The following is a 17,925-nucleotide window of genomic DNA, read 5'->3' as shown; positions in this document are numbered from 1 at the left end:
CCCTTTTTGTCTCTAGATTCCAGACTCGTAAGTTTGGGGTGGCATACCCAAGAAAGTATCCCTCAATTGCTTTTGCCCCAAACTTTCCATTAGGATCGATTATTGTGCATGGAGCTCCAAACGGTTCTAGATATGACAAATCTGGTTTCCGTTTGTGAAGAAGCTCATAACAGGTCTTGTTGTGCCTTTTGACTGTAAGGACTCGGTTCAATGTATAACATGTAGAGGCCACAGCTTCACTCCAGAATGGAATGGGCAACTGCGACTCTACCAACATAGTCCTAGCAGTCTCGATCAATGTGCGGTTCTTACGTTCAGCGACGCCATTCTGTTGAGGAGTATAAGCTGCACTAAATTCGTGAAGAATACCCTTTGAAGTGCAAAACTCCGCCATGGCATGATTTTTAAATTCAGTACCATTGTCGCTGCGTATCCGCCTAACCTTCAACTTATACAAATTCTCAATCTGAATGATTAAGTTTTTGATAATACCAAAGGTTTCACTCTTGTGTGCCATGAACGCCACCCAAGAAAATCTTGAATAATCATCAGTAATCACGAGGCAGTATTGATCATTCCGAATACTTTTGTGCTTGACAGGACCGAACAAATCCATGTGCAAACGTTCAAGAGGAACTGCCACCGTGTTGATCTTCTTTGTAGGGTGTTTCCTCTTCGTTTGTTTTCCTTTCTGGCACGAGACACAGACGTCTTGAAGATGAAAATTTTTAAGAGGAACACCATTCACCAATTCATTTGACACCAAATGATTCATTTTGCGTAAGTGAATGTGACCCATTCGTCTGTGCCAAGAGATTGAATCTTTTTCGGTGGCTTTGGAAACGAAACATGTTGCTTGTGCAGACGTAGTAATAGCTTGGCTCATATCAAGGACATACAAGTCATTTATCCTTGGAGCAGACAAGAGAATCCATTCTTTTGGAATTTTGAAGCCGGGTTTCAGCACATAACATCCATTAGCATCAAAGTGTACTGAGAACTGCTTATCACAGATTTGAGAAACACTAAGAAGATTGTGATCAAGTTGTTGCACGAAGTTGATCTTATAAAAGCTAACAATCCCGTTGGATATCATTCCTTCACCCGTAATATATCCGCCCTTATCTCCAGCAAAAGCAACATAACCTCCTCTAATAGATTTGACGTCGTAGAGAAGCTTCATGTCGCCTGTCATGTGCCTGGATGCCCCACTATCAACAATCCAATGACTACTGATAGTTCCTCCTGGACCACCCTGCACATGAACTCACTTGATTAGTTGGAGATGGGGACCCAAGCCATTGTGGTCTTGGGTCTTCCATTTTCATCAACAACAATAACTTCTTGTCTTTGATGATTTGTAAATTGTGATGGTCCCCCTGATTCAGTAACCGTTTTTGGTTTCCAGGTCTGTTTTGTTTTACCAATGTTATTCTTTAAAATTTTAACTTCATGATTGTCTGAAGTTTTTGAATTGTCTGGTTTTACAGAAACAGATGTTTTGTTAACCACATCGGTTTTAATCGCCTTTTCAATTTTCTTGACCTGTTGGCGTTTCTGTTTCTTTTCCCTTTCTTTTACAAGTCGGGGATCTTGTTTTACAGAAACAGATCGCTTACGGTTAGTGTGGTCATGGGGAACATCAACTTTGCCTTTCTGTTTATGAAGGTATGGACAATTTCGAATTATATGTCCAATTGTTCCACATTCAAAACATGATCTTCGTTCAACAAACCCCGAAGTATCATGTGATCGTCTTGCCGATGATGATGAACTTTGTGATCCCGAGGTACTAGGTTTTGAACTGATTGGTTCATTTCTTTTCTGTACAGTTGCTTTCTTGACAAAATCTAAGTTAGATTTGTTTTCAAACGTTTCGATTTTGTCCGTTCCCGTCGATTTCACAAAGTTTACATTTTTGTTCTTCTTTTGATTCGGCTTCTTTTGAGCTTGAGCCTGTAATTTTCCTTTTGGCTTGGTGTGATTTTGCTGTTTTGGCACTGTTGGTAATTTCTTATTGCCAAATTGTTTTCGAACTTCGGCCTTTGGAATAGGAGGACATTGTGTTACTGTAACACGTGATCCTGTCTTTCCCAAAAACTTACTTGTCGAATTTTCAAAGACTTTACTGATTAATGATTGATTAACATTCTTAATCGGAAAATCTTTGTCTGAGTAAATCTTATCATCACCAATAAGAGTGTACAACAAATTCACACTCTCCGACTCTTTTGCAGAAGAGGACTCGATTGCAACAGTCTTAGCGGTTTTTGCAGGAGGATCACATTGAATGTAATTCTCAAGAGGTATGTCCTCATCTTTGACTACCGCATCAGACTTTGCAGGAATAGTATCATCAGATTCATCATCAGAAGAATCAGCATCCTCGATAATGACAGGAGGATCCTGATTCAGCTCAGCAGAAGTCACACATGTATCTGCTGATACATCTGAATCTGAGGATACTTCTTTCTTGTATCCAAGTCCTGTTGCAAATTCCTTAACATCTAGGGGGACAAATGGTTCAAAGAAAGTTCTATCCTCCTCGTCAGGCATTGCATCATAATTGTGTCTCACTGGTGGTGGACATTTCTTGTAACCTATGCATGTGACATCCCGTTTTTCTTTCTGAACGTCAATGATGTGATCCAACACATAGCTAGAGCTCAAATAACTGTCTAGCTTAAGTTGGATCGCCTCACTTTCTGTTTTGACACAAGCCATCTCCTTTTGCATTATCTCAAGGCGAGATATATACAAATTAATGTCAGTTTGTTTTCTAGAAACCATTTTTGTCAGTTCGGTTTTATCTTTCTTTAATTTTTCGATTACCGACTTAAATTCCTTTTCATGGTTTTCGTAAAACATGTTGGCTTCAGTGCACTTGGAAAGATCCACAGTCAACTTCTGGTTGTGGATGAATGTCACATCATACTTTTCTTGCAAAGCCTCATGTTTGCTTTGCAACTCACACCACTTGGCATTCAAAGAAACATGTTTGTCTTGCAAGTCAAACAAACTAGCTTGTAAAGCATCATGTTTGCCTTGCAACTCAGACATGTTTGCCTATAAATCAGCACATTTAACATGCAAACTATCACAATTATCACAATTAATAGCAGTGGGTTCATCGACACATACCTGACTTGATGAACTGTCGACATTAGCCATAAAGGCTGAATGGAGAGAAGACGAAGAATAAGCAGCTTGATCCACCAAAATAGATCTTCTATCAGTTCCTGCTGCAGCTTCCTCCAAAAGCTCATCAATATCAGCATCAACCGACGCACTTGATGTCTCACCCACATGATCATCGCCTGAACTTGAGGATTCTTCATCTGAACTTCTGCTATAACCAGAAGAGTCTTCATCCTCAGAAGATTCACCACCATTGGCGGAAGATTCTCCACCACTGGTGTGAACTAAATCCTTAACCACTTCAGCAAAACATGTTGTTCCATCTGGAGCATCACCACTTAACTGAATTGACCAGTCACAACCTTCATCTACTTGAACCACAAGTGCCTGGTTGGCATCTGATGGTCCTGATTGACTCTGGTTGTTAACAGGTACCAATGTGCGCTCGTTGTTCCTCACTTGATTCTGATTTGCCCTGTTGCCTTGACCTCTGAAAGGATTCTGGTTTCCATGTTGAGATGGTCTCGTACATTCACGCTTGAAATGACCACGTTCACCACAATTAAAGCACTTAACAGCCTGCTTATCGAACCCATACTTGGTGTCTTTCTTGCTTTCCAAGCTGGTTCTGCCAGTTCTTTCCATGAAATCCTTTGCTCGCCTAACAGCACTGGCAAAGGCCCACTTGATGTCCATCATCTCCATCTCCTCCTTATCGATCTGCTGATAGTCTTCTTGTGTCAAATTAATATTCCCAATCTGACCTTCAACTAACCCACAGTATGCACTCACTAAAGTGTTTAGCAGCTCCATGTGTTCCTTTGCTACTTCCACACTTACTTTTGAAAAGCTTGAAGTGTCGAGCCGTACTGTATTTGGCTTTGATTGCTGACCAGCAGATGATGTACTTCCATAACACGCTTGAGCAGGAGGAGGTGGTTGTAGTGGATTTCCATACAAGTCTGTGGTGGGAGTTGGCTTAACGGGAACTTGTATTGGATTGCCATACATATCCGTGCTTGTGACAAACGTCGTTTGAAGTGGAGCATGTGAACCAGGTCTTGCAGACGAAGAACTGGAAGTTCCATAATACATCTCAGGATTGCATGGCACAATGGATTTTGTAGAAGAAGTACTCGGAGTTCCATAATACATTTCAGGATTTTGTGGCACTGGAACTTTTTTTGCCTTTAAGGTTTCCTCCTGATCCTTGTTCTCTAAAAGCTGCACGAAGTCGTTGATGTTTGTAGTAGCCAAAACCCTGTTATACTTCAAAATCTCCAAGAAACTATTCCATTGGGGAGGCAACGCATCAGCAAACTTCTTCACCACCTCTGCTGTAGTTGTTACTACTCCAAAATTGCCCAACTCTGTAAGCAAGTGATAAAACCGGCTTGTCATATCTCCCAACGACTCCTTATCCATACAAGTGAAGCCATCGAATTCTTTTTTGAGAAGATCGTGTCGCAATTGACGTGTTGCTTCATTCCCTACCCCTCTGGTCTTCAATGCGTCCCACAGCTTCTTCGTTGTCTTGAAGCTGACAAACTGGTGGTAGATATCCTTGCTTAACGCCTGAGTGAGAATGGCGTATGCTTTCTTTTCCAGATCATACGTTTTCTTTTGATCTTCAGGAAGATCGACAAACGTAGCAGTAGATGAAGCAGCAACCTCTATAGCTTGATCGAAATCTGTAGTGAAACGTATCCACAGTTCGGTATTTTGACCAAGAACGTATGTACGAAATCTATCAACCCAACCCGGATACTCGTTTAAGTGCATCAACTTTGGAGGTCGATTCAAACTTCCGGTTTCACTTTCGCTTAATAGAATACTTTGAATACTTGGAGTTTGATTCGATACGAATGCCCATTGACCAGTTGATATGGCATTAGCTTGTGAAGATGTCGACACCGGAGATTCGGCCCATGAGGGAGATAAACTTGTATTTGTCTACTTTCCACTATCTGGAGCCGGAGTTCCCCACCAACTCGGATTCATGTTTGATATTGAAAACTGAATACCTGTAAATTACAACTCAAACAAACAGTTAAATCCAAGTTGTAACCCTACTGTTAAAAAAAATTGTTTTGACGAAACACAGGTTTTGTAAATATTGGCTCCTTGTCAACGAAACAGGCCCAACTTTGTAAGCCCAACTAGACAATCTCGGCGTAATAGAGTTTTAGAGTGTTGAACTTGGGCTTGTCGAAATAGAATTCACAAAACAGACTTTGACGAAATAAAATTCTCAAAACAAATTGGGCTTTGATGAATTGGGCTTTGACGAATTGGGCTTTGACGAAACAGTTTGGCTTTGATATTCGTCAAATATTAAAACCCAATAATGATTTTTGTTTTTGGGCTTAAAAGATTACGAAATAGATGGGCCTTTGTGGTCTTCCACTTTTGACGAAACAAAGAGAGGGGCTTTGACGAAACAGTTTGGCTTTGTATTTGAGCCTTAATTTGACGAAACAAAATGTATATTATGAAGAGAGTCAACGAAACAAAAAAAGCTTGTGTTTCGTCAACAATGTGTTTCTTCAAATTTTTGTTTCTTCAAAAAAAGTGTTTCTTCAAATTTTTGTTTCTTCAAAAATGTGTTTCTTCAAATTCTGTTTCTTCGAATTTATGTTTCGTCAAAAAGTGTTTCTTCAAACTTTGTTTCTTCAAATTTTGTTTCTTCGAATTTATGTTTCGTCAAAAAGTGTTTCTTCAAACTTTGTTTCTTCAAATTTTGTTTCTTCGAATTTATGTTTCGTCAAAAAGTTAACAGAGAGTTGGTAGACTTTGTGGTCCTTATCCTTTTCTGACACAACAGAACACTACTTTCGGCTAAGACATACCCATTTCACCAAACAAGTATGGTGATGAATATTTTAATCTTTTAACACATTTCAATGCACAAACAACTTCCAAACAATTTTTGAAGGATCAAAAAGTATTATTTTTGAAGAACACTATGAAGATTTCAAGAACACCACCCAGAAAAATAAGTTTTTCGGTGAACCGAAACTCTCCGAACACAATATTTTGCTAAAATGTTTAACAAAAACCTATAACTAACATGTAAACATGAAAAATAACAAGGTTTTTAGCCAAACACAAAGCAAAATAACAAGATTTAACCAGATTTTAAGTTGTTTTCCAGAAAAATATGAACTTTAACACCCGAAAACAAACCAAGAACACACTCGGTTTTAACAAGGAAAAGAGCCAAGGCTCTGATACCACTTGTAGGTCCGGCTAGGAGGATCTAGTCGCCTAATCCTTGTATACTAACCAACCCGGTTGTGCGGAATCCAACCGGAAAGGCAAACCGAGATAGAACACGCACAAACACAACACACAATCTTCACCGATTAACACCACTTGTATTAATACGAATGAAAGGTTCGGTTACAAAGCTATGTTTACAAATGTGTTTTGCAAACCCTCTAAAACACTCGTGTGTGTGCTCTCAACAGAATGCTCTGTGTGTTCTCTCTATGTGTTCTGTTACATTTCTTATCCACAGACAGACTATTTATAGCACAGACACTACGAATCAGACTCTCACTTGACGAATCACAGCTTGGCGAATCAGGAGCTTGAGGAAACACATAGTCATTGACGAAACTCAATCAAGTTTGACGAAACAGTCTTGTTTCGCCAAGATACATTTGTTTCGCCAAACTGGGCTTGGGCCCAAAGGTGAGTTTCGCCAAAGCTGCTTAGCCCATGTTGCTTGTTTCTGATTGGCCCAAAGAAAAACCACATGCACATCCATGAATCCATAAGTTCAGATTGCAAAGCTAGTCCAACTTGTGATTAGTCAAAGTTATGACATCATCATGATGATGTCATGATGATGTGTCAAGCGGGAAACGTTCTCGGTTCTCCGTACTTCGCGTGTCGAACTCTGGGGCGCACGACGGAGGAATGTCGTGACGTCGGGCTTGAGCCGAACCGAGCCAAGTCGAACCGAGTCGAGTCGCGTCCACAAACATGTATCAACAAACGTTTTAACAATAATCGAATACTCCGGGTAGATACCATCGGCCAAGTAGTAGCCATGCTCGTAATCGTTCCCGTTTGCATGAAAACCGGCCTTTGGTATAGTTCCAGAAATGTAGCCCTCTATTAATGGTGAAGCCTCTAACGTATTAATATCGTTAAAACACCCGGCTACACCAAAGAAGGCCGACCAAACCCAAAGGTCGTATGACGCAACAGCTTGTAATACCAAAGTTGGCCCTTTTTTATCACCCCGTGTATGTTGACCTCGCCATGCGGTTGGACAATTATACCAACCCCATTGACGACAATCCAAGCTACCAATCATGCCGGGTATTCCATGCTTTTCTAGATGCACCTCATATATTTGTTGAAGGTCGTTCCAAGTGGGGTGTCTCAAATAACGTTTTCCATATAACTGGCATATACCTAAAATATAATTTAATATACAAAAGTTTTACTAGTAAGCTACTAAAAAATAAATATATAAAAGTAAATAAATAAAAGACAATAAAAATTACCATAGCAAAAATGTTCCAAGCAATCTCGGGTTGTTTTCTCCGCCATCTTCAAGTACTCGTCGTTGATGTCGTACGTGGTTCCGTATGATAATACGCGTAAGGCGGATGTCACCTTTTGAATTGAGGTGAAGCCTAGATATCCTCGCGCGTCCATTCTTTGCTTAAAGAAATCATACCTATTTTACAAATCATTATTAATACGCAAAAATAACCTTTGGCTCATCCGAAAACGTCGTCTAAAAACATTCGGTCCGTGAACCGGTGTCGCATCAAAATAGTCTTTCATCAAACGCTCTTTCGCGGCTTCACGATCTCGCAAGATATAGGTGCGTCGCAAGATGGGTCGTGTAGGGGGAGTAGGCCGAATGTGCTCAAATGCTTGTATCACAAAAGTACATGCACTCGTAACCGCTTCTTCCTCGGCCGCGTCTTCGTCGGGCGAAAAAAAATTTCGGTAAATTTCGGTGAAAGAGTCTTCCGACGGGGAACCCATTTTTTTGAATAAGGTGAGACTAGCTTCAACACTTTTTTAAAAATATATAGAGAATGAGAGTTGGAATGTATTGATTTGTAAAAAAATGGAAGAGTTGGAGGGTATTTATAGTGTGAAAATAAAAAAAAATGATTTTTTTTTAAATATGACCGTTTGACAACGGTCAAAAATTCAAAACAATCATCAAATAATGCCGTGATAAACACAGCGCTTGGAATTTTTTTTTGGGCATAGCCCCCTTCGTCCCGATGTGGCCGGCGCCATCTCGGCGCTATGGGGGCATTTCGCGCTGTAATGCCCATAAATTTAAAATCATTATTCTAGAAATAAAAAGAATAATAGTAATTTATAAATTAACCACTAGAAAACCCTAATTAAGACACCCAAGCATGTCAATCAAGCAAGTAGGTAGGCATGTCAATCAAGCAAGTAGGTAGGCATGTCAATCAAGCAAGTAGGTAGGCATGTCAATCAAGCAGGTAGGTAGGCATGTCAATCAAGCAGGTAGGTAGGCATGTCAATCAAGTAGGTAGGCATGTCAAGCAGGTAGGTAGGCATGTCAAGCAGGTAGGTAGGCATGTCAATCAAGCAGGTAGGTAGGCATGTCAAGCAGGTAGGTAGGCATGTCAAGCAGGTAGGTAGGCATGTCAATCAAGCAGGTAGGTAGGCATGTCAATCAAGCAGGTAGGTAGGCATGTCAAGCAGGTAGGTAGGCATGTCCCAAAAATTAGTATAAATAGAGGACATTTGGACTTGATCTGGGAAGTTGAAACGACGCTCATAAGTTCTGTGTACGTCGAGTTATAGTTAAATCAATCCACAACACACACTAATTCACGAAGTGCTGCCGCAATCACGGTAATAACTCGATCGCTATTACGATTCATTGTCCGACTGATCAATATATCCAATGGATGTTTAAGTGCCGCCCACATTAGGGTTATACTTTGTCGTTCGTCGTTAATTCGATGAATGAGTTTAAGTATCGTACTTTGTCATTCGTCGTTAATTCGATGGATGTTTAAGTATCGCACTTTGTCGTTCGTTGTGAGAATTTGATCTCGTGAGTTATCGTAAATGCTGTATTAAGTTACTAACCTAGTTTGTGTGCATGTTATTTAAATTAGGTTAAAAGATTAATCAGTAGTCTAAACTCTGCTCATATAAATCTAAAATATTAGCACAAGGTAGCTTCACTTTGGAGTTATTAAGGTACGGATCCTTACCCCACTCTTTATTGCTTCATATTCAAATTGTTATAAACCACTAAGTTACTATATCTTCTAAAAACTCCTCACGTCTTTGATTATCGATTCAGTTGACAGTCCGTTCGATTCCTATCCTAATCATTTGATTTAACTTTCATGTCATGCGATAGTATTATGTTGTTATACTCATTATCGCATGTTCCAATATATGTTCCGTTTTGTTATGAAAATAAGTTTTATAAGTTATGTGAATAAGACCATTTGTACTCTGATACCCTGAGTATCGCTTCTCGTGGAGTGTCCCACGAGCATGTTGTTGTGGCATCAACATCATGTGCTCCATCCGTGACGGAGAGATCAGTTCACGGCGTCTCTTAAGTACAAGTGTGGTACATAAGGCTATTAGGAGGCGTATGGATCGATCCTAGAATTTAAGTATAAGGAGGTGGATAACGGGTATGCCAATTCGCCATCTCATGTGATAATTATGCAGGAGTAGCTACCTGTGTATTGTCACGTTTTAAGTTTGCTCATGGGTACATCCGTAAGATATGATTATGAAATTATGTTCTTGCATCGTATCATTTTCGCATAAAGTTCCATCCGGATAAGATTTCATATAAAGCATTATTTGTTATTTGAGCCTGAAATTCCGTACTGAGCATTCGGCTCATTCCGTAAATTTTTTGTATATACAGGTCCACAGGTTACTTTGGGAGGGGAAAAGAGAGAAAGAATAAAGTCTAGGAATAAATCTGAAGATGTTAGTTAATTAAGATGAATGTCTCCGCTTGTATATTAATCTTAATTTTAATAGTCGTGTGGTTGTATCCTTATCAAATAAATAAATGGAATTATGACTTTTGTTTATGTTACCGTTATTGTGACACGTCAGCCCTTCCGGGTTGGGGTGTTACAGCTATGGTATCAGAGCAAAGGCTCTTTCCTGTAGAAAACTTGAAGATAGTAATTAAGACCTGTGAGGAATGGGTAGATATCTATGATAGAATTCAACTTGATCTCTTATTTGGTTTAACTCCTATGTCTATTCTTATAGATGCCTCCTCATCGTCCGCCACGTAGGAAATATCAGTACTAATAGTCACTCTAAGTATCCGTAAGTCTCTATTGACTTTTCGTACGGTAAGATATTTTATTAAGATACGTTATAAAAGGACCATTAGGGCACATATATAAGGTAATTGACAAGTATAGTCATGACCTTAGTTATGAATTTCAGATACACATGTGTGGTTAGGAGATTCTGGTTATATAAGTTAGTAACTCTGCTATAAAAGTTTCGTTTCTGTTACCTATGCAATAGGTTATATTCTTGTTTGAAAAATTTCGAGGACGAAATTTCTTTTAAGGGGGTAATAGTTGTAATGCCCATAAATTTAAAATCATTATTCTAGAAATAAAAAGAATAATAGTAATTTATAAATTAACCACTAGAAAACCCTAATTAAGACACCCAAGCATGTCAATCAAGCAAGTAGGTAGGCATGTCAATCAAGCAAGTAGGTAGGCATGTCAATCAAGCAAGTAGGTAGGCATGTCAATCAAGCAGGTAGGTAGGCATGTCAATCAAGCAACTAGGTAGGCATGTCAAGCAGGTAGGTAGGCATGTCAAGCAGGTAGGTAGGCATGTCAAACAGGTAGGTAGGCATGTCAATCAAGCAGGTAGGTAGGCATGTCAAGCAGGTAGGTAGGCATGTCAAGCAGGTAGGTAGGCATGTCAATCAAGCAGGTAGGTAGGCATGTCAATCAAGCAGGTAGGTAGGCATGTCAAGCAGGTAGGTAGGCATGTCAATCAAGCAGGTAGGTAGGCATGTCAAGCAGGTAGGTAGGCATGTCCCAAAAATTAGTATAAATAGAGGACATTGGGACTTGATCTGGGAAGTTGAAACGACGCTCATAAGTTCTGTGTACGTCGAGTTATAGTTAAATCAGTCCACAACACACACTAATTCACGAAGTGCCGCCGCAATCACGGTAATAACTCGATCGCTATTACGATTCATTGTCCGACTGATCAATATATCCAATGGATGTTTAAGTGCCGCCCACATTAGGGTTATACTTTGTCGTTCGTCGTTAATTCGATGAATGAGTTTAAGTATCGTACTTTGTCATTCGTCGTTAATTCGATGGATGTTTAAGTATCGCACTTTGTCGTTCGTTGTGAGAATTTGATCTCGTGAGTTATCGTAAATGCTGTATTAAGTTACTAACCTAGTTTGTGTGCATGTTATTTAAATTAGGTTAAAAGATTAATCAGTAGTCTAAACTCTGCTCATATAAATCTAAAATATTAGCACAAGGTAGCTTCACTTTGGAGTTATTAAGGTACGGATCCTTACCCCACTCTTTATTGCTTCATATTCAAATTGTTATAAACCACTAAGTTACTATATCTTCTAAAAACTCCTCACGTCTTTGATTATCGATTCAGTTGACAGTCCGTTCGATTCCTATCCTAATCATTTGATTTAACTTTCATGTCATGCGATAGTATTATGTTGTTATACTCATTATCGTATGTTCCAATATATGTTCCGTTTTGTTATGAAAATAAGTTTTATAAGTTATGTGAATAAGACCATTTGTACTCTGATACCCTGAGTATCGCTTCTCGTGGAGTGTCCCACGAGCATGTTGTTGTGGCATCAACATCATGTGCTCCATCCGTGACGGAGAGATCAGTTCACGGCGTCTCTTAAGTACAAGTGTGGTACATAAGGCTATTAGGAGGCGTATGGATCGATCCTAGAATTTAAGTATAAGGAGGTGGATAACGGGTATGCCAATTCGCCATCTCATGTGATAATTATGCAGGAGTAGCTACCTGTGTATTGTCACGTTTTAAGTTTGCTCATGGGTACATCCGTAAGATATGATTATGAAATTATGTTCTTGCATCGTATCATTTTCGCATAAAGTTCCATCCGGATAAGATTTCATATAAAGCATTATTTGTTATTTGAGCCTGAAATTCCGTACTGAGCATTCGGCTCATTCCGTAAATTTTTTGTATATACAGGTCCACAGGTTACTTTGGGAGGGGAAAAGAGAGAAAGAATAAAGTCTAGGAATAAATCTGAAGATGTTAGTTAATTAAGATGAATGTCTCCGCTTGTATATTAATCTTAATTTTAATAGTCGTGTGGTTGTATCCTTATCAAATAAATAAATGGAATTATGACTTTTGTTTATGTTACCGTTATTGTGACACGTCAGCCCTTCCGGGTTGGGGTGTTACACGCGCCCCACTACGTATGCTCTAAGAGGTTTTGGATTTGCTGGCATATTGGATGTTTAGGTATGTCTTGTCATTTGACTTTGCGCTTCTCTAAACTTTAGCCTTACTTTGTAAGGACCATTTTGTTTCAGGCAGAACATGACTTCTCTGCAATAACAAAACAAGTTGTAGATAGTATTAGGAATTAGGATGTGCATTTGTTGTTTAAAGTTGTAATAGTCTCATAATCAACTGATTTCCCATTTCACAAACTCTAATTTATTGAGAAACTAATACATTAAACGACCAAAAAGGACATTCTCAAGTAAAATTGTTGAAAATACGGTAAAAGCCAGAAGGGTAATATGGTAATTTACTTAATAACCTGCATTGAAAACACCATTTTTGATGCATTTGGAAAAAAACACAATGACACAGCTATAATAATATTTCTTGTGTGGTTGCAGCTCAAACAATGTGGATGGATGGGAATTTTGCACTAGGCGCAAGCTATATTAGCTTATGACATGGTTCTTTTTCCCGGAGTTCCATTCGGAGATTACAATTTTGTCCAAGATTGGTTACTGCGAAGAACAGTCGGAAATGATCCTTGTATACGAGTATATGGAAAAGGGACCGTTAAGGAATCACTTATACGGGTCGAATCTACCTCCATTATCATGGAAACAGAGGCTTGAAATATGCATTAGAGCCGCACGTGGGCTTCATTATCTTCACACGGGTTCAGCACAAGGTATGATTCATAGAGACATAAAGTTCACAAATATATTACTTGACGAAAGTAACCTCGCGAAGGTGGCGGACTTCGGACTCTCGAGGTCGGGCCCGTGTTTAAGTGAGACTCATGTTAGCACAGGCGTGAAGGGTAGTTTTGGGTACTTGGATTCTTTTTCCCGGAGTTCCATTCGGAGATTACAATTTTGTCCAAGATTGGTTACTGCGAAGAACAGTCGGAAATGATCCTTGTATACGAGTATATGGAAAAGGGACCGTTAAGGAATCACTTATACGGGTCGAATCTACCTCCATTATCATGGAAACAGAGGCTTGAAATATGCATTAGAGCCGCACGTGGGCTTCATTATCTTCACACGGGTTCAGCACAAGGTATGATTCATAGAGACATAAAGTCCACAAATATATTACTTGACGAAAGTAACCTCGCGAAGGTGGCGGACTTCGGACTCTCGAGGTCGGGCCCGTGTTTAAGTGAGACTCATGTTAGCACAGGCGTGAAGGGTAGTTTTGGGTACTTGGATCTTGAATACTTTCGGAGGCAACAACTTACTGATAAATCAGACGTTTCTTCGTTTGGGGTTGTGCTCTTTGAAATACTCTGTGCTCGGCCTGCTGTTGACCCGATGCTGGGCCGAGAAGAGGTCAATTTAGGCGAGTGGGCAATTCATTGGAAGAGGAAAGGGTTGCTTAAAAAGATTGTGAACCCGCGTATTTCTGACCAGATAAAACTGGCGTCTTTGAAAAAGTATGCGGACATGGCTGAGAAATGTTTGGTGGATTACGGTGTCGATAGACCAACTATGGGCGATGTATTATGGAACATAGAATATGCACTTCAGATTCAAGAAACCGAAAGTGTGGATTCAGCGAGAACGGGTCACACAGGTGCACCAGAAATTGTATCCGGTGATGGATCGAGCAATGTTGATGGTTCACTTTCGGGCTCAAAAACAAATATTGTTAACGGGACTTCACATAGTAAACAAATAAATTGTAGATAGGAGATTTGGATAGTTGGCATATTATTTAAGGTCTAACCAGCTATCCTCTTTGTTTTATATTTAGTGTTTTTTTAAACAACATTAATAGCATGAGTCGTTAATGTCCGTTATGTGTTTGATCAAATGTAAGTTGTTTTATACATTATCACACTGTATTGCAACCTGTTTTTGGGTTCCGCAGCAACGCGCGGGCATTCCCACTAGTAGTATGAAAGGCATTATATGTCAACATTCAATCTATTATCTATTTATATTTTTATAATAAATGAAAATAATTTAGGTTGTTGTGGCATGTCATTAGAGCTCCTCAATTCCATTTTGGCTCCAAAATCTCGAGCCCGTTTTTTCTTTAGTGTAGCCCCAAATATCCTAACTCGATCCAACCATCAATTCGGATCAACTATAAACCCTGTACGTATTTTCCATCCTCTAGAAACTCTAGCGCCTTCCTCACATTTTCTGTAGATCCATTTGTTGAAGATTTTCATAATCACAAAACTCTAGCCTTCATCATCTTCCCCGTTATGATTCAAGACAATTATCAGCTTAGCAATTCTTCTAATATTTATTTTTCCTTGTTTTTTTAATCCATTTAAGGTTTCCATTTCTTTTGAAGATTTTTTCTTTAGGGTTTTCTTCTGAACCCAAAGGAGTGAGGCTTTTCATTCATACAAAATACAAATCCAAGTGTGATTACTATATGTAATTATGTAGTAGTAATTTGATTTAGGTATCTTTAGGATTGGTATCTGTAACTAAACGAAACATAACAATAATTAAACGAGCCTTATGTTCTTTTTTACTGGCACAAAATCAAAATTTTCATACCTGATTGATTAATTACTGATTAGCTACACTTGATTACTATGCTTCTTGTGAAAATTCATATGTTCCATTTGTAGGTTACTTCTGCAATCGCCAAGATTGTTGAAAAGCCATGGGGGTGTATTAGCATGAATGGCCAAATCCATTATCATGGTAAGAGAGCTTCGTGCTTCACTTGTGTTGTATGCAAGCCTTTTCCCCAATTATACAAGATTAAAGATTCAACTTCATAGTTTTTCATATGTTCCATTTTGTAGGTTATTATTGGTTACATGCTACATGATTGCTTGTTTTAAGGGGGAGCGGGGCACAATCGGTGACCCCTTGCGGGGACCATTGTTGCCGATCGGTGGTGGTGCCGCCATCCAGGCGGTGAGCCAAATCGGTGGGGAGACACCGAAGAAGGTAGGAGAGAGAAGGTGGGGCCACCCTCATTTTCAACCAATGAAAACTTTTTTTTTTTTGAATAAAAAAACAATTCCCCTAAGAGGGGAGTGCCGCCATCAAAATGGGGTGCGAGGGGAGTTTAAGAAGGGAGTTGACGTGGCATAATCTGATTGGGTGTGCGTAAGAAAGGGGACTCCCCTAAGAGGGGAGTGCCCCTCTCACCCTAAGACTATGTGTAATGGGGCTGTATATGGCGCCCTTTTCCTTCATAACGCCCCCATAGCGCCCCGAACACCACTACGAGGGGCGTTATGGGGTAAAAATTTTCTCCTCCCGTTATATATTTCGCGGCGCCATGCTTGTTGTTTCTTTTCTCTCCACTCACACAGACATACATATATATATATACATATATATGTATAGTTTAAGGGTTTATTAATTAATTGGGTAATGATGAGGTAGTGGCGTTATGACTACGAGCTTAAATGTATAAGGCCCCATAACGCCCACACGCTGACGTGGCGCGCCACGTGTCGCATAACGCCCACAAAGGGGCGTTATGACTACGGATGGCCTAAGAAAGGAAACTTACACGCCAGGAGACCATCATCATTGCCTTACTCAAGACATCATCATAGAAGTAAACAAAACCCAAAATTTTGAAATCCGGTGAAAAGAAAATTCAAAGATAATTGTTTACATGCAGATTACATGACAATACACTCATGTTCATCCAGTAACATGGTAAACAAAGAACCAAACTTTAAAACGTGGTCAACACCGATAATCTAAAATCACCACTAGCAAAGACTAATGCATACCTCAAAACCCTAACGGGTTCTGGTGAAGTTTTTTTTTTCCTCTCGGAAGCGGACATTCAACAAGCCCACTCCCACCACCGTATCGGAACTAATCAAAATTAGACCAAGGATTGGTAAATAATAAAAGTAAAAAAAAAAAAACCAAGGATTGGTAAATAATAAAAGTAAAAGAGTAAATTACTATTTGGCCCCTGTGGTTTAGCCATTTTAACCATTTCAGCCCCAAATGGAATCTTCTAACATATCAGACCCTGAGGTTGCATTTTATATCGGTTTTGACCCATGACACTAACTTTGTTGCTTTTTTGCAGTTAAGTGTAAGTGTAATTAGGTCATTATATAGCTTAGGGGCTGTTTTTGATAATTATAAAGTTCTTTTAATATTTAAGAGATTATTAATGCAATTACTCAAGTTTTTTTTTTATTATTTCGTTATTTTTCATAATTATTATTTCACAAAATATGTTTTAAATATACAAATAAATATGTATTTTTATTAACCTTATATTTAACAAAATATGTTTTAAACCTTATATTTATGTTAAAATATTAACAGCCTAATATTTAAGAGAGTAAATTACTGTTTGTTTGAAATTTGTTCATTTTTTAAAACCTTTTTTTTACTAAAACCATTCGCTTTTTAAGATCTTATATTTTTTCATAATTTTTAACACCATTTGTTTTTTATAAATGTGGTTTTTTAAAATCTTTGAAAAAATGTACATTTGTTTAAAATTGTTCATTTTTACCCTTTTTTTAACAATCGTTTTTAAACTTTGTATTTTGTAATTTATTTATTGCGGATAGCAAAAAAAAAAACTTAAAAAATGAATGATTTTTAAGTCAAAGGAATTTAAAAACGAACAATTTCAAACAAACGAACAGCTTTTTTCGAAGATTAAAAAAACAACATTTATAGAAAAACAAATGGTATTAAAAATATAAGGTTTTAAAAGGCGTATGGCTTTAATAAATAAATGGTTTAAAACTGAACGAATTTCGAACAAACGAACGGTCCAAAAAATGAAAGATTTTAAAAAAATAATGAATAACGCTTAAACAATAAAAAGGAACGTTTTAAAAATAAACGTATTAAAAATGAATGACTTTAAAAAATGAATTTTTTTAAAATATAAGGTTTTAAAAAGCGAATGATTTTAGTAAACAAAAGGTTTAAAAAATAAACGAATTTCAAACAAACAAACAACCAAAAAATGGAGGATTTTAAAAAGGATAAGCGATTCAAATAACGCTTTAAAAATAAAAGTATCGCTTTACAAACACGGTTCTAAAAGAAACGGTTTAAAAATAAAAGGTTTTAAAAATAAACGACTTTAAAAAATGAATTGTTTAAAAAAGTTTTAAAAACATATGGTTTTAAAAAGAATGGTAAAAAATGAGGACTTATTTTTTTTAAACAAACAGAATGATTTTAAAATCGATAAACGGTTTTAAAAAGGTTAAAAACATTTTTTTAAAAAACGACATTTATAAAAAAAACAAATTGTTAAAGGAATATGTATTTATTTGAA

The 17,925-nt window shown here is 38.1% G+C and overlaps 1 protein-coding gene across 1 annotated transcript; it reads left to right on the top strand.

Annotated features, from left to right (window-relative positions):
- The first annotated feature begins 13,063 nt into the window (after window positions 1-13,063).
- Window positions 13,064-14,461, top strand: LOC110871230 (probable receptor-like protein kinase At5g24010). Its single transcript, XM_022120111.2, has one exon. The coding sequence runs from the start codon at window positions 13,578-13,580 to the stop codon at window positions 14,358-14,360; it is 783 nt and encodes a 260-aa protein (XP_021975803.1). The 5' UTR covers window positions 13,064-13,577; the 3' UTR covers window positions 14,361-14,461.
- The last annotated feature ends 3,464 nt before the right edge of the window (window positions 14,462-17,925 follow it).

This window comes from Helianthus annuus, chromosome 1 (genome assembly GCF_002127325.2).
Source record: "Helianthus annuus cultivar XRQ/B chromosome 1, HanXRQr2.0-SUNRISE, whole genome shotgun sequence".
NCBI lineage: Eukaryota > Viridiplantae > Streptophyta > Magnoliopsida > Asterales > Asteraceae > Helianthus > Helianthus annuus.
This window is presented reverse-complemented; position numbering and strand designations above follow the sequence as displayed.

What these genes read in the sequence shown, in the direction of transcription:
- LOC110871230 (XM_022120111.2), top strand. Translation starts at nt 13,578, where the DNA reads ATGATCCTTGTATACGAGTATATGGAAAAGGGACCGTTAAGGAATCAC.